Source organism: Tauraco erythrolophus, chromosome 4 (genome assembly GCF_009769465.1).
Source record: "Tauraco erythrolophus isolate bTauEry1 chromosome 4, bTauEry1.pri, whole genome shotgun sequence".
Classification (NCBI taxonomy): Eukaryota; Metazoa; Chordata; class Aves; order Musophagiformes; family Musophagidae; genus Tauraco; species Tauraco erythrolophus.
Window position 1 is genome coordinate 56,777,769 of NC_141468.1, and position 17,481 is coordinate 56,795,249.

At 46.7% G+C, this 17,481-nt stretch overlaps 3 protein-coding genes across 3 annotated transcripts; 1 reads left to right on the plus strand and 2 right to left on the minus strand.

The window, feature by feature from the left end:
* Window positions 1-6,353: 6,353 nt before the first annotated feature.
* LOC147528873 (histone H2A-IV) lies at window positions 6,354-7,001 on the minus strand. The gene has a single exon (XM_086610106.1). It carries the CDS (start codon window positions 6,982-6,984, stop codon window positions 6,595-6,597), a length of 390 nt encoding a protein of 129 aa, XP_086466232.1. The 5' UTR covers window positions 6,985-7,001; the 3' UTR covers window positions 6,354-6,594.
* Window positions 7,002-7,064: 63 nt separating this feature from the next.
* Window positions 7,065-8,253, plus strand: LOC147528874 (histone H2B 1/2/3/4/6). Its single transcript, XM_086610108.1, has one exon. The coding sequence runs from the start codon at window positions 7,343-7,345 to the stop codon at window positions 7,721-7,723; it is 381 nt and encodes a 126-aa protein (XP_086466234.1). The 5' UTR covers window positions 7,065-7,342; the 3' UTR covers window positions 7,724-8,253.
* Window positions 8,254-8,259: 6 nt separating this feature from the next.
* Window positions 8,260-9,235, minus strand: LOC104382545 (histone H2B 1/2/3/4/6). The gene has a single exon (XM_009990517.2). The coding sequence runs from the start codon at window positions 9,024-9,026 to the stop codon at window positions 8,646-8,648; it is 381 nt and encodes a 126-aa protein (XP_009988819.2). The 5' UTR covers window positions 9,027-9,235; the 3' UTR covers window positions 8,260-8,645.
* Between the last annotated feature and the right edge of the window lie 8,246 nt (window positions 9,236-17,481).

A 17,481-nucleotide genomic window follows, 5' to 3' on the forward strand; every position in this document is an offset into this window, starting at 1 on the left:
AGCCATTATCATCTTCTCTCAAACTGGATCTGAATAATGCTGAATTCCAAGCATATTCTGTGGACATCTGAACACACTTAGCTCATACAGAGACCACAGAATCACAAAAGAATCTTTTTAGTACTGACTGCATGCTGTTTGGTAATGCAGGTATAGAGACAGGCACCAGGTGCCTTTTAAATCTTCCACCAATTTCTCAAAGTTAATTTCAGTTTGAAGTCTGATGAGGACCTCTCAGATTGGATTTCAGATATCCAGTGGGAAGAGGTATCCCCCGTACTCTGTTCTTCAGCAGCTTCAAATAGGGTTTAAAGATCTGCTCCCTGAGTGCCTTAATGCAAGCTCTGAAAGGTAGTTTGCATATTCTGGGCCTCTTTATATTCTGATATCTAAAAAGATGGATAAACCAGGATATATTCCAATCTCTAGGTTTTTGTGTCAGGGGATGTGAGTCACTAGAAAGGGACTCTAGAAAATATATACTAAAAGTGCTCATATTTTGACAAGGATGATGATCATCAAAATAATTTGTCAGTGGCTATTATTCTCAATAATCAGTCACGTGAAAGTCAAATTCAGTCATATTTTCCTAAAAAAAAAAAAAAAAAAACCAAAAAAAACCGACTAGTTCAAACTATGGCTGTCACAGTGCAACTCTGTTGCTTGGGTTAAAGTAGGAGCTTGGTGTTGCCTTTGGTCTCCTGGCTCAGGAATCCATAAGCATTCTTTTCACCTTTCCCATCTTTGTGTGTTCCATGCTGCGCGCTTTATTAGTATAGTGTTCACAGACATTTCAGGGGATCTTTTGTCTAAAAATAGGCTGTTTCACTGTGTGAAATTATTTCTAGGCTCATGAAACTCTTCACAAAATAGGAAAGATAATGTACCTTATGACTGATTCTTCCAATCTCAGTACGAATTATAAGGCAATATTAAGGGTCTACAATGTGAACATAGCATTTCTACCTGCACATGCATGTCATCAGATCTGATTCTAACATAATACATTAATTATTTTTCTAACTGTGCTGAGACCAAAGTCTCTGAAACGACAAAAAAAACAACTACCATGAAAAACTTTGTGTACTTGTTCTTTTCACTAGAGGTGAAAGTAGTAGGATTTAGGCTCAGGAAGAATAGCAAACATAACAATTTCATCCCACAGAAAGACAAACATTCAAAATTAATACAGAAAATAGTGTGAATATATAATCAGATGGCATCATATTCTTCCCTATTTCTTGTTCTTTAATGCTCTTTCCTATTCCATTCAAAGTAGTTTTCTTCATAGCCTTAAATCCATTCTGCCCAGATGGCATCATCCAGCAACAGTAATATGGCACGGTGTTCAAATACATCATCCCGGTGTTGCAGGAACTATGCAGCTGCCACCTAGACCATGCTAGGAATTATGTGGATGCCACTTCAACAGGGCTGGGACCTAGATTCCTGCTAGAAAAAGAGCAGTCTCCAATCCACTGAGTAAATAAGTGGTTCATTTATCTGGCATGCAGAGCAGCTCAATCTGGGTGCCTGCAAAGAGCGACTCCCACCCCAGATCATGTCCCCCAATTATATCCATACCACCCAGCACTCTATCATCAAGGACAATCACTTAATTCTGGTCCATGCTATTTTGATTTCTTACTGGTTTTCTTGGTAGACTAATCCAAACCGTTACAAAAAATTCTACGATCTTATTTTTGATAAAAAAGTAAAGTTAGTAGCATTTCTGGAAAGACTCATCTTCTCTATATCAGCATACCTATAGTAAAATTTATATTTATTAATCATCATTTTAGGGAAAAAAAAGTACTTTTATTTCTGCAAAAGTGAAATACACCAGCTGAGTAAGCAAATAACTGTATTACGTAGTTAACTGACCAGACAGTCAATCAGAAACAAGAAATAGATGCCATACACCTGATCCAAAATCTGAATAAATCGCACACTGCCTATAGCAATTTTATACTACTTCCTACTTCTTTTTTTTTTTTTTTTTAATGACACGAATCAATTTCTGATCGCCTACTTATGAAATCAATTTTTTTTTTTCTAATGGCCAGAGATCATAATTACTCAACACACAGGACAAATTATGGCTATGTTATTTTCCCATAGACTTTCTTTCCCAGTTTTAGTAGAAAAGAATATATTTCAAAATAATTAGCATTGAGGGAGAAAGCACTAACTGCAGCTCGGGAAAAAGATTTGGTCTTATATACACCTTAATGTAATGCTTTTAGCCAGTAATGAAAATGTGCCCAGTTCAGGTTATAAAGGAAAGGTTCGAGTCTTTGAGCTCCAAAAACCTGGTCTTGCGGTTGTGCTGTATCAGAGCAGAGCGCATCTCAAGGAAGGACACAAATCTCACTGGACAAGAGGGCTGGAAGTAGAGGCCTATGTAGGATGAAAGAGTTTTTCAGATTTGGGTTTCTTTGGTGGCTGTAAAGAACTAAATTATTTGATGGCCTTTCCTGATGGAGAGGTTGCTACAAAAGCACTTGTAGTCTACTAAGTATTGATCACAAAGGTTCTTCCATTCTTTTTTTTTTTTTTAACTCAGAAAACCTCAGGAAGCAATTCTGGTCGTAATTGCATTTTAAAAAAGAAAATAAGTGGTTTGTGTCTGAAAGAAGTGTCAGGACACCTTGGAATTTTCATCACCAGTAAAATCCACAACTTTTGTACTTGCACGTCTGCTTGCATTGCATGTAGATTTTGTTCTTGAAAGGGTCATAGGAAAATGGAAGAAATAATTCCCAAAACAAGAAGAGGGCACACATAGAGAATTATGGCTGAAATTTGGACATTAGTCAGAGTAAGGGATTTTGCACTACCTTTGTGCAGCGTCTAAGCTACGAAGAAACGCATGCATCTTTTGCATGCATCCCATTTTCTTTTGTAGCAAATAGCAGCCACTGCAATTAAACAGTCTCAACACTCCACATGATAAAAGCCTTTTTGCCTTATGCACTTGGGAAGAAGCCAGGTTTCCTCTTAGAAAAGGGGACAAGAATTACTGTAAGAATGACATAGCCCCAATCTTTCTACACATTAAAATAAGTCCTTAGGGCTACCTCCGGTGCTCCAAGCACCAGGAGGCCGGGCTGTCAGAATCACGGGCAAACCCGGGTGCCAGGGCTCAGGAAACCCAGACAATTTATCTGAATCGGTTTCATTCCCTACACGCAGAGGCTTTTCAACTCTTGTCTTATGAAATCGTGGGTAAAAATCCCATGGAAGAAGTGAAATGATCACATGGATGTAAGCTATATTTAGCTCCTGCAGTTTTAGCCTTTAGCCAATATTAAATGTCATGCAAAAACTTCACGGGATGTGTATGGGTTGTACTTCATATTTACATTAGCAGCTTCTAATTGTGTGTTTATTGACGGGACAAAAAAAAAAAAAAAAAAATCAAACAACGAGGATTTCTAAAACGTTGATAGATACAATCAGAGCAATTAACCCTTTTTATACCACCATGAGGCAGATAGCGCTCTTTTTTTTTTTTTTCACCTTTACAGTATTTTGCACCTGAGGATGTTTGCATGAAAGTCCATATTTCTCAGCAGAAAATGGCACAGGGTGTAAACAAGAGGAGACATCAGGAATCTTCAGAAGAACTGGGGTTTATTTACAGCATTTACCTGAACCGAATATTGTGGACTCTTCCACTTACCCTGCAAGTTTATTTCTTAACAATGAAAGGGTTAAAAATACATTAATTGGTGAAAAAGTGAAAAGAAAACAGCTTGTTTCTGGATTTAAAAATTCGAGGTCCTGCGCTGCCCTTTCCGGAGAGGTCCGACACTTTTATTTGCCTTCTCCCCGCTGTTCCCAGGCAGCTCTTGCAGTGCAGGGGGCTTGGAGCACTGGCGCGCGGACCAGGAAAATCTCCGTTTGCCACGGCCGGAACGGTAAACCCGGAGGGTTTCGTCATCGCTGGAGAAACGAGGAGTCCTGGTGGGGACTGTCCGCTCCGTCATCCGCCACTCGCTGCATCCCCGCAGCGACGAGATAACTCGGCTTCAGCCTGAGTTAACGTCTCTTCCATCGAAGTACCCAAATTAAACTCGTGAAATTAAATCACGCGGTAAAGGCAATACTGCTTAGTAGATATTCAAAGCCTTTTGAGTGTTTTGATTCTTTCTCTGCTTCCCTCGCTCAGGGAATAAAACGCTCAATGAAGAAAGAAACGAATCCATACAGAATTAAATCGTTTTAGTGTACAGCCAGCTCTTCAATCCGGATGCCTTTGTGCAATCCGCCGTCCGAAACCGTTCACATCCCCCTTTCCTCAAGCGCGATGGATGAAGAGGGATGTGGAGAGGCAGCGGCCCCATCAGCAGGCCGTCCTGCGCGGGAGAAGTCCCTTAGCGGGACCCGCCGGGAGCGGCGCTGGGGGGGACACGCCGCCGGCTCATCAAAGTTGCTAAGTGGTCCCGTTCACACGGGCTGGAGGAGACAGATTTCTCTTTGGGTCTTGATCACAGGCGTTTTCACCTTCCTCTCCCATTCCACTGATGCAAAGCCGAGTTAATGTTAAAGAAATAACCAGGAATCCCTCTGTGCCGCTAATAGGGGACTGCGGGTGTTGACATTCGCCTTATTAAGAAATATATATATTTTCAAAACGAATCTGTCCACTTATCCGAGTTTAGGTAAACTACATCTACGAAGCATCTTCAAGAAAATAGCTGGCTGTACAGTATACATATGTGGCCTTGTGGCCCTTCACAGTTGAGACCTCACGTAGCCCCGTCCATTTTTTAAGGTTTTGTTTCCCAGAATATGATTTGAAACTAGAGCTACATAACGCCTAAATACATTCTGTAACTGGGAAATAAGAGGAATAACTACAATAATAATAATGAATTCTATATCTTCTGTACTATTGCATTTATACTGTGCATACCAGAGAATTCGTTTATAGTGGAAAGAAAACCAAAAGATTGCACTTTTGAAAGTTTCTACAGTCTAGAAACTAGGACTTAAATCCTCTCACAAAACATCGAGCACATATGCAGCGGATTTCACAGGACCCTTCCCCAGTTTTGCTACAATCCCCAGTGGTTCTGATACGCAGACAACAGTTTCGTTACGTGGAAGAAACGCATATCCAGAGGGGAGTGGAAACTTCTTTCCCCTGTAAATGAGTGACCTTATTGCCGACTCAATTTTAGGAAAGCTAAACTCGGTAAACAAGAGGACCACATGTGTGTTAGCCCACAACTCTTTTCCCTAGACTGGAGAACAGGATGGGGAAAACTGGTCATGTGGAAAACCGCTCCTGTTGCTCCAGTGTCACTGAGCTGATCAGCAAAGCCGTGTCTGCCTCCGCGGAGCACAAAAAAAGAGCCTCTAGAAAGTCAAGAAGCTGACAGCCCCTGCAGCCAAAAACCCGCACAAGATTGCAAGGCTAAAAAAGCAGCGAGGAGCCCCTCTAAAGCCAGAAGGAAATCAGAAGCAAGCGGGGCATCACCAAAGCAGAACAAGTTTAAGGCAACACTGTGCCCTGCTAGAAGAGCAGCAGGTCTTCTGAAAGCCATTCCTCTTCTCAAACGAGGTGGGAGCTTGAAAATCCCCCTACCTCATAGAGAAGAGGGGGCAGTTCCCACTAGTAGTGCCAGAAAAACGAAATGAAAAGTGATAGTCTTCCTAGGGTAACACAGCAGCCATCACATCAGGCAGCTCACTGAGAGTACGGGTAACCATGCCCTGTCTGAAATCCTTTCCTCTGCAGAGCTGTAAATTTAATTCTGTTAAGGAAAGTTAGCAGTACTCTCACGTTGTAGCATTAAAAATCAGTGAAAAAAAAAAAAAAAAAGGAAATCAGAGAGGCCTGAGGCAGGAAACGTCTCTCCTGTTGTGAAAAAGCTGGTTCAGGATCGCTGCTGGGACTGCACGGTTTCTTGAGCGATTTCATGTGCACTTGTGCGTACTTTGCTTTTCCCTCCATCCACACTCCTACCCGGCAAGTTTAAAAACTCGAGATTGTCCGGAGCGCAGCAGCAATTGGCTACTCTTAAACACTCTCCAACGCAAAACAAATAATCTAGAGTAACACAAATAAAACTTCGGTTTATATTACCCTCTATCTAACAAGTACTGCATAAAGCACTTACAGAAAAGTCATAGTTGTCTTACTAGGAGGTGCAATGTTTACTCTATTATCATAAAAAAAACGTAGCTTCAACGACTGCAATGTTTACTCTATTATCATAAAAAAACGTAGCTTCAACGACTGATACTTTAAGAACGAAGACATTCACATTTTATTAAGAAAAAAAGTAAACAGTCATTCTTAAAAAAAAACAATAAACAACTAAATTCAATCCCCCAGAGAATCAGCGCATTTTTTAAAATTTCACATTTGATATTATTTAAACAACCACCCTAAAAAGAAGATAAGTAGGCAGGAACAAACACAGAACAGTTAAGGCAAACACTTCAAGAAAAACAGTCTACATGTTTCTGCTTGTGATCAACAGAAGAACCGAAACTAAAGTGACTCAACCCTTTATGACCGTTGTGGGTGGCTCTGAAAAGAGCCTTTTTATTCTGCGTCCAGATTAGTCTTACATATGTTTACTTGGCTTTCGCCTTGTGGCTGTCGGTCTTCTTGGGCAGCAGCACGGCCTGGATGTTGGGCAACACCCCGCCCTGCGCGATGGTCACCTTGCCCAGCAGCTTGTTGAGCTCCTCGTCGTTGCGGATGGCGAGCTGCAGGTGGCGGGGGATGATGCGCGTCTTCTTGTTGTCGCGGGCCGCGTTGCCCGCCAGCTCCAGGATCTCGGCCGTCAGGTACTCCAGCACGGCCGCCAGGTACACCGGGGCGCCGGCGCCCACCCGCTCCGCGTAGTTGCCCTTGCGCAGCAGCCGGTGCACGCGGCCCACGGGGAACTGCAGCCCGGCCCGCGACGAGCGCGACTTGGCCTTGGCCCGCGCCTTCCCGCCCTGCTTCCCGCGGCCGGACATCGCAGCGACTCAGCCGAGCAACACGACCACAAGCAGCACAGAAAAAACAATCTGCTCCCCGGCCCACCCGCCCGCCTGCTTATATTCGGCTCGGGCGGAGCGGCGGCGCTTTCGCTGATTGGCTGTCCAAACACGCGTTGTTTCGATAGCCAATGGGAACGCGGATCGAGAGGAATCCAATGGCAAAGCTTTAACGCGGCGTGACGACCAGCAACAGAACTTCCAGCCAATGGCGATGCGACGCTGTCGAGCCGCTGCTTTGCACAGCGCTGCTATAAAAGGAGCTCCCGCAGCCAGCGGCGTTATCCGCTGCTTCGTGATCGCTGCTGGCTGTTGAGCGAGAGACGCGGTTGCTGCGATGCCTGAGCCGGCCAAGTCCGCCCCCGCGCCCAAGAAGGGCTCCAAGAAGGCGGTGACCAAGACGCAGAAGAAGGGCGACAAGAAGCGTAAGAAGAGCCGCAAGGAGAGCTATTCCATCTACGTGTACAAGGTGCTGAAGCAGGTGCACCCCGACACGGGCATCTCGTCCAAGGCCATGGGCATCATGAACTCCTTCGTCAACGACATCTTCGAGCGCATCGCCGGCGAGGCCTCGCGCCTGGCGCACTACAACAAGCGCTCCACCATCACCTCGCGGGAGATCCAGACGGCCGTGCGGCTGCTGCTGCCCGGCGAGCTGGCCAAGCACGCTGTCTCCGAGGGCACCAAGGCTGTTACCAAGTACACCAGCTCCAAGTAAATCTCCGTTCAAAAGTTCTTTTAAACCAAAGGCTCTTTTAAGAGCCACTTATCTCTTCAGTAAAAGAGCTTTAATTTCTGTACATTACTTAACTCTTATCTCTGGTCTCTGTTTCTTGTGGTCTGTACATGTCTCGATGGTTTTCTCAGCCGTGCTAAATTCAGCTGCGACTGGTCTTCTCACTGCCCTTTTGTGTGCGCTGTTGTCGGCTGCTTTGAATGCCATCTGTTTGTATATCTTCCCTATGCATTCCGTTTCTTGTGCACCATTGTTCAGGAAAAGTCCCTGGCATCTGAAATGAGATAGTGGTTACAGTCCTTGCTCTCATCTTCTCATACCATGAACTTGTATGTAATCAGTCACAGACGTATGCCAATATATATTAAATTGCCTTTGAGGATTTAAGTAATTAGTAAGGAAAAACGCTTTTTGAAGAACATCAATGAAGCACAGCACTATCTAGCAAAAAAACTTATGTTCAAAATATATCCTTTTAAGCGATTAATTAAGCTGTTTCCTAGTTGTTTGTTTTTGTTTTTTTTTTAATGTATATTATAAGGTTCCTAATACAAGGTCGTTAATGGTTTCAGAATGGACCAACATTCACACGGATAAGGTCTAATCGCGCATCAACGACTGCGATTTGTTAGTCCCTACTGCCACCTAATGGGCGTTTCGGAAGTTTCTCTCATTTTGCGTTTTACTGCATCGGGTTAAAAACGTCAGACTCAGAGACATCGGAAAAACTGCAATAACCGATGAAAAACTGGTCCCGAAGGACATGACGCAAGCTAAACTTGGAAGATAAAGCATCTAAATAACTATCGGAAAACATCAGTGACAAAATTTTTAAAAGAAAGAATTGGTGGCTCTTAAAAGAGCCTTTGGGTAGAGAGGGTCTGGCACAGGAGGCAGAGGCAGCTTACTTGGAGCTGGTGTACTTGGTAACAGCCTTGGTGCCCTCGGAGACAGCGTGCTTGGCCAGCTCGCCGGGCAGCAGCAGCCGCACGGCCGTCTGGATCTCCCGCGAGGTGATGGTGGAGCGCTTGTTGTAGTGCGCCAGGCGCGAGGCCTCGCCGGCGATGCGCTCGAAGATGTCGTTGACGAAGGAGTTCATGATGCCCATGGCCTTGGACGAGATGCCCGTGTCGGGGTGCACCTGCTTCAGCACCTTGTACACGTAGATGGAGTAGCTCTCCTTACGGCTCTTCTTGCGCTTCTTGTCGCCCTTCTTCTGCGTCTTGGTCACCGCCTTCTTGGAGCCCTTCTTGGGCGCGGGGACGGACTTGGCCGGCTCAGGCATCGCAGCAACCGCGTCTCTCGCTCAACAGCCAGCAGCGATCACGAAGCAGCGGATAACGCCGCTGTATGCGGGAGCTCCTTTTATAGGGCGCAGAGCCAGTAACACCCGAGGAAGCTCCGCCTCCCACGGCCGTGATATTCACTGAGGTCAGAGAAACAGGGGCGAGAGGAATTTCCTCACCAGGCGATGGGCGCGTCGGTCGGATGGAGGACCCTGTGTGTTAACAATGAAATTATAAGCGATGCGTCCGTCCCCGCCGCCGAGCCATATACGGGGTCCTCCGTGTGTCCTAGAGAGCAAAGGGAAGTGTGTTTCCTACGACGCTGAGAGGTGGCAGTATCGCGGACCGATGTGTAGTCAGCCCACGCAGGGCGATGGGATCGTCTTCGTGGAGCGGTGAAGAGCGATGTGCGTCGTCGACGCGCAGAGCGCTGTGCGTGTTGTTGGGCTCGCGGCGTTGGTGTATGCTGGGGGAGCGGAGCGCCGTGTCTGTCGGGACATAAGGGTACTGTAGTTTGAAGGGTGCAGAGCGATGACTGTGACATTCGCAGGGGAACGCGTGCGTGGCGGGGTGCTGAGCGACGTGTGTGTCCTTCGGGGCGCTGCGCGATGTCTGTGTCGTTGAGGCGCAGAGCGGTGAGACTGTCGTAGGCAGGGCTCTGTGCTCATCGCCGGCCGCAGAGCGATGCGTTCGTGAGCCGGTGTAGAGCGACGAGAGCGTCTTTCGGGAGTGGAGCTGTTTGTGTGGTGGTTGCTCAGGGCGTTATAGGGTATGTTGGGGAACTCGGAGATATGTGTATTTCGGAAGGTGAAGAGCGCAGTGCGTCTCGGGTCGTAAGGATCCTGTGGTTTGGAGGGCGCAGAGCGACGTGTTTCGGGGGGATGCAGAGTAACGACTATTTATTTTGCAGGGGAACGTGTACGTGCCGGCGCGCTGAGCATGTGTATGTCCGTCAGGGAGCAGAGCTACGGGACTGTCGTAGGCAGGGCTCTGTGTGCATTGTCAGCTGTAGAGCGATGTGTCCGTAAGCCACTGGGGAGCGATGGGAGCGTCTTCCGGGAGCGGAGCGGTGTGCGTGGTGTTTTCTCAGGGCGTTAGCGTCGTGTTGTGTGGAGCAGAGCGCTGTGTGTTTCGGGAGGCGCGGAGAGACGGGACTGCCGTAGACACGGCTATGTGTGCATCGTCGGGTGCAGAGCGATGGGAGTGTCTTCAAAGAGCGGAGCTGATGTGCGCGTCGTCGGCGCAGAGCTATGCGTGCGTAGAGGAGGAGTGGAGCGATGTGTGTGCCGTCGGGACAAGACCGATGTGTGCCCCGTGGGGCGCGGAGCGGTGTGTGTGTCGGGCTGTGCACAGCGCTGTTCGCTTTGGGGAGTGAAAAATCTATCGTGTGTTTCGGGGTGCACTGTCTCTTTCAAGAGCACTGTGCGATGTGTGTTTCAGTGAGACTCTCTGATGTCTGTGTCGGCGCCACACTCTGTGTGTGTCTGTGTATAATTTTATTGTAAACATATTACAGAATGTTAAGGAAGTGAGGGGTTGTTTCCGGAACAAAGCCGTGTAACAGCACGGCTGTAGGCTGTTGAGAGAAGTGGTCTCTTAAGGTCACTGTAACAAGTGCTTCGTGTTGGGACCCCCGAGCACTTGGAAGGGGACATCAGGTCATCCTTCTCCTGCTGCTTTGACGACGTGGGAACGAGTATGTTGCGCACTTCACTTAGATTACCCTTTGCCAATTTTCGTTTCGGGTTTCTTCGGTCGAGCTTGCGCAAGCCGCGACAGCATAGGCTCGGGACTACCCACCTGCTCGTGGATTCCTGTGTCCGCGGTTGCCGAGCACGGCGCCGCGCTGCTGCCCTAGGCTCAGTCGGCAGCGGGACCCACCCCCGCTCAAGGAGGCTGCCTATTGCGATCAGGAGCTCGGCGGCTGAGCCCAGCATAAAGCCGCAGCTCGTTCCTCCCTGGATCCGGCACGCCGTCCCGCCGCGCTCTGCTCCCGGCCGCGCTTCCGGCTCCTCTCCCGGCCCGGCCCTGTGACTGAGATGTTAGTTACACACATTCCTGTAACCAACTTGTATTTGCCTCATCTGGCCATGCCTGTCCGGAAACATTCGTGTTACGGGTGCAACTACCTTCTGTTTCTTGCACCGCTGCGGGAAGCTCTCGAACGGAGCTGCCGTACTGGCGGGCCCCGAATTAACCCTTACGGGGCTTCAGCGGTAAGTGCGGGAATAGAGGGGTTGCGCACACACCCAGCCGTGACCCGGATCGGCTCGGGGGAAGAGTGAAGCCTTCCCCTCCGCGTCTCGCCGCTGCACTCCACCTCGCCCGCCCTGTCCAGGAGGGACCGGCGTGGAGCGGACAGCAGTCCTGCCCTGCCTCCCCTCTCGGTACTGAGGCTCTGTCTTGGCTGGATGTTGAGGGAAAAGTGATTGTTTGTGAAAGTTTTCTAAATGTGGGAACTGCTGAAGTAAAATCCGTGGTTTATCCCGTATGGAAGTATGGGACTCTTCCCCAGACCCCTCCGTCCCTCCATGTGCTGGTGCCCAGACCTGTGGCGGAGCTCACCCACGCGGGACCATAGGCACGAATGGAGAAATCGGAGAGCGGAGCCTGAGGCGGTCGGGTTCAAGGCTGAGTCACAGCAGGACACTGGCAGCCTGCTTATACAACACTGGTCTCAACGGCCCCTCTCCTTTCCATTCTCCCACGCTGATTCCTCCCCCATTTCCTCCAACTTTAGACCGGCACGCTCCATCGCTTCTCCACGACGGCTGCAACTGCGGCTCCGAGCCCCGCGCACACATAGAGCCGGGGGAGGGATCTCCGGCCGGGGCGGGGGAGAAGGCTCCGGCAGAGCACGTAACGAACGGCGGGGTGCGGAGTCCTTAGCCTGCCTTCGCTCGTGTGGCACAGGCAGCGCTCGGGGCAGCCAGGCACTGTGCCCTTCAGCAGTCGAAACTCTCCTCCCAGCCTGCACAAGGGGCAGATTATCCGGGAGGAACATCCCCATCCTCCCCTTTCCGTCAGTAGCACATATTCATGTGCACGGATTTGGCAGGGAAGCCACCCTTCGCCTAATTAAGAGCTACACATTAGTTATCACTAACCGATTTTCTGTGTTATCCTTAGCTGTCCAAGAACAGCTTCATACGGTCCTTTCAGAGGAAATAGTTAACGACAACAGTGACAATATCTTGGCATGACGTGGGGATAAAGTTCTTTTCTCAGTGATGGGATAAAGTGCCTTCTCTCCTCAAAACTATGGCAGTCATCGCTGACGTATTTTACCAAACAGCCTCGCACTTTCTCTTGCATACGATCTGTACCCTTAGAAAATCTTATGGTTCCAGGATTATTTTTTTTTCTTGAGATTAAGATAATCTAAATTATAACTTTCTTCTCTTTGTGTTTTTGCAGACATGTGTCATCTATGCCATTTATCACCTACCAAAGTCTTCTCCCTAATAGGCACCGCTGTATATTGCATATTGTCTGGGGAAAAAAAAAAAAAAAGGTAAAAAGGAAAAATTTATTTTGCCATGGAAAGAGATGGTGAGAAACAGCTGGAATCAGGACCAAAAGGCACAGCAAAAAAAAAAAAAAAAAAAAAAAAAAAAATCCGAGGCAGTATAAATCAGTTTTCCTTTAGGAGTTGCTTATCAAACTTCATCCGGTAGCCACGAGCGTAAGGAAACAAAATCATACGAGCGGCAAAGGTTAGTTTCACGTCTTTCTAGACACAAACCAAATTGAAGGGAAAGCTGAAAACGATTAAGGTGAACTCATTGCTCAGGGTGGATCTATTAACCCAATGTCAAAGGAAATAGGAACTCATCTAAGACAAAGAAAAAATTTGCACATCTGAAGACAGGGGGGTTTGTTCTCGCAAAGCACTGTCTTTCCCAAGGGAACAGCCCACAGAGAGATTCGGCCAGCCTGTCCCTCTCCTAATCTTTTGTGTGCTTTCAGATCTTAGATAAGAACTGATTCCCTGAACACAGATTGACAAGTGGAAGGGGAGTTCTGGGTGCCGGTTCCACGCAATGGAAAATTCGACCCTGGGCGAACAATGCAGAGCAAAAATGCTTTATTCATCACACGAACTGTGTACAGGCAGATTTCATTGCAGTTCTGCTTGTACTTCTGCATCCAGTCAGACTCTGTTCCCATAAGGAAAACATACTTCTTATTGCTAGGACCTTCTGTCTCCCTTTCCCTTTGCCAGACTTGAAGATGACTTGTTTGAGGATTTCTCAAGATCTTGCCCTCCGCCTATTGGTTCTAACCTCTTGGCTTTGGGGTTGCATTTAGGCTCAGGCTTTACCTTACATGCTGTGCCTGAGCACCTCTGACTCCACTGGCTCCACTTTCCTGGCTTGACCTCAAACCAGCTTCGTCCTCGCGGACTTGCCCAGTGATCCAGAGCTGTGGCTGTCTCTGATCACTGCCACCATCCCTGCCCCACTCACCATGTGTGGGTGCTGCGGGGCTGTGTCCTTGTTGGTGACAGCATGGTCCTGACTACTCTGCTGTCCCCCTTGTCTCCCAGATCACCTGCTATTGTGGAGCAGCCTCCTCCTGCTGCTTCCCCATAGGCTTTATGGAACTTGTTTGTGTACTGTGCTGATTTTGGCTGCGATAGAGTTAATTTCTTCATAGTAGGTGAGATGGGGCTATGTTTTGGATTTGTGCTGAAAACAGTGCTGATAACGCAGACGTGTTTTAATTACGGCTGAGCAGTGCTTACAGAGAGCCAAAGCCTTTGCTGCCTTTCACACCACTCCACCAGAGAGCAGGCTGGGAGTGCACAAGAAGGTGGGAGGGGACCCAGCTGGGACAGCTGACCCAAACTGACTGAAGGGATATTCCATACCATATGACATCACGCCTAGCATATGAAGCTCAGGGAAGAAGGAAGGGGGGGACATACAGAGTGATGGCATTTGTCTTCCCAAGTAACTATTACATGTGATGGAGCCCTGCCTTCCTGGAGATGGCTGAACACCTGCCTGCCCATGGGCAGTAGCGAATGAATTCCTTGGTTTTCTTACTTGGTGCATGCGGCTTTTGCTTTACCTATTAAACTGTTTTACCTCAACTCACGAGTTTTCTCATTTTTACCCTTCTGATTCTCTCCTCCATCCCACTAGGGAGGGGGGAGCAAGCAGCTGGGTGGGACTTAGTTGCTGGCTGGGGTTAAACCATGACATCCACCTAGGAATGTATTTACTGAAGTTAAATTAGACTTAATACAGAATTTCCTCTCCATTCAAATAGCCATCATTTATACATCTGTCCTCATCTAGTGTGTTAGTGATAGTAGCACAGATACGAGGACTGAATTAAAAATTCAGCGACTTCCAAGCACTTCCTGAAGCATCAGCCTTCAGTGTTGATCCTGCAAAGATCATTTTTTCTAGCTTGACATGACATCACTTTCTTAAGTACCCAACACTGGAATAATATCAGGGCAGGCTCCCCTTCATTTGTGTAAAGATGACCTATTGCTGACTTGGAGTGACACAGTTCAATATTGCATCTGCTTCTACAAACTTTGGCTGCAAAGTATCATAGGTGTCAGTAACAGTGGCCATCGAGCTGTTCTGTCTTTCCTTCCTCTTCCTTCTCCTGTTCTTGTTCCTATCTATCCAAACCATCTGAAGGTGCCTCCTATTCATTATTCCCCTTGATCTCAGGATGTTGCTACATACCAGGACTATCCCATCCCTACTCCTCCTCCTAGGGAAGGACCATTTCTTCCTTACAGCACGCAAGCAATGTGTATCATTACTGAACATGTAGCATCCACCTCTTCCCAGCTTCATCAAATGTCCTGATTTATGTCATTGAATTACGTTTTTGAGCTGTAGCAACTCAGCCAAGGAATGTGTTGAACATTGCTACAGTCGGCCTAGACAGACAGGAAAAACTTGTGAGTGTTCTTAAGCACCAGAGAAGACGGACTATTTCTTTGTCCAGCTGATCAGAGAATAGTTACCACCCTCACTATTTTGCTTCAATCATCTGTGTGCAGTCAGGCAAGAGAGATGGACAAGGGAGAGAGCTAATGGCAGAGGTGACACAGTGATGCAAATGCATGATATCCTGAGGAGAGAAAGACATCCCAGGGAATCTGTGAATCAAAGCTGAGTCACATTGACCACCTGCCACAAGTACCTTTATGCCCAAGTGATAGTTGACAGCATTTTTCAGGGAAGTGGATGCTGGTGGTGGCCCCATGCTTTCCTCTGCAGCGGTCCTACTGTCAGGTGGGCAGTCAGGGTACTCATGAGCCAGGTTAAGAGAAGGAATCATCAAAAATTAGAGGTGTCATAGGTACATCTTGCTAATTTTGCTGATCTCATTCTGTGAATCAGATTTACTTATTCTGTGAACACTGGGCTGCATGCAGAGCAACCTTGTCAGGGAAGCTCCCAGAATAATCTGCAAGGCCTGCAATACTTTTTTTTTTTTGAGGAGGGAGAGCGAGGAAACAGCAGTTAGAGACTGTAGCAAACAACCAAGTTGGCTTCTGGGAGCAAAAGGCCCACTATGACTTCCTGGGTATTACCTGGAAGGAGAGGAGCACAAGCTCCTACTGATATATATAGGTCTTCCCAACTTCAAATGTCTGGGAAGAAGCCATGGATATCAGCTTTCCAGAGTCTCAGCTTGCTTCTCAGTGCTCACCTGCAATGCTCTGCTGTCCATTTATCACAGCCTACAAGGAGGAAAGGTAGCTTAGATGTCTTCCACATCCTGAAGTACTGCAGCTGATTGCACTCTTCCCATCTTTGTGGTACTGCTTTCTACCATAGATCACAGGTCTTCTGAACCAAGGCACCAGGCAGCTAAGAAGTGACTCAGCCCCTCAATCTCTGCCTGCGCTGCCTGTGACTTGTAGGAGACTATACAGGACAGTTCCATTCTGCAACAAGGTGTATTGTTACATGTTTGTCACTTCTTATTTCACCCTGACAAAAAACAGACCCACACTGCTACCAAGGCCAGGCAAGAAGTCAAAGCTAAAATTTTTTTCTCACCATCTTGAAATGCAAATGAAAACTTGGCCATGTGGTGCAGCACCTTTGCAGACACTGTTTGTGGAGTGGATGGCCTAGGAAAGAGAGTGCTGCCTCCTTCCCCAGGGTAACCTGCAGTGGGAAGGAGCTGCTCTTCCCCAATGCACAGGGCAGGCACCAGCGGTCAGACATGCTGTATTGGGAGATCCCAGATGACATGGACAAAGTGTGCAGCAGCAAAGGAATTGTCAAGTTCATGTGGCAGTGAAACGTGTTATTTCACAGAACAGAACATAACCTTCTGTTCCCCCCAGAAGATCTCAAACATTTGCCTGAACAATTAGAAATATTCAAATTACCGACACCCAGAGTTTACATTCTACACATCCTTCTGGTCTCCAGCTTGTACACACACACATTTTTCAATCTCATCACATTTTCTGTACCCTGTGATCCTTTCGTCTTGTTAAAGAAATGGGCAAAGCAGAAAGGAAGAGTGGTGATTGGCTACTTCCTATCTATCTGAATTCACATTCCCTACTGGCAAAATTAGGCTTTTTATTAAACCATTAATATACATATATAAATTCAGCCAGTACAGTAACATATTCATACATATTATATGACACTGAAACATTAAATACTAAACAAGAAACTTTAAAACTTGACTGATTAATTGCTTGCTTGCTCGATCTGAACTGATTCTTGGAATTATCCCTTAACCAACCTTGGAAGTTACCAAAAACGATGTGGTCTGGAATGATCAAGGAGCTATTTTTCCCTTGCTTTGAACCAAAATACAACTTAAAAAAAATCTGAATATTTTTGCAAGGAAATAATTTCAAGAAAAAAAAGAGGAAAGCTGTATCTATGGATCCTCTTGTAATAACTAAATTTTCTGCCTAATTCCTACCATACCTTTCAGTCATTGATTTCTTATTTGAAGAGATTACTGATCTATCTGGGGATTTTAAATCTACATGAATACAAATCCCTTTTATCATGGGGAAGAGTCTTTTGCTGGAGACTGAACAATATGCAGTCGTAACCCCTTTCCTATGGAGATATAAAGTTTCTTTACTCATGTAACAATGTGCTATGACTTAGAACATCATGATGAATGTGATTTTAAATAAAATCTGCCATCTACAGACAAAATATATCTCCCAAATCATCCAAAATCTGCATTTACATCAAGGACAAATTTGAATTCCCTTGAGCGACTCTGTGACTTCATTTACGTTTCTTATGTACCTGGAGCACCCATAAGTCTGAATTAATTTAACTGGATCACATACATAAGTATGAATGGTCAGTAGCACAGGCATCAGGAAGGGCTACTTGCCTGAGAAAACATTGAAGATGCTGTGCAGCCTTTGGCAGCCCGAGGCGAAAAACGTATTAATGGGGCTTTGCAGCTATAGGCTTAATG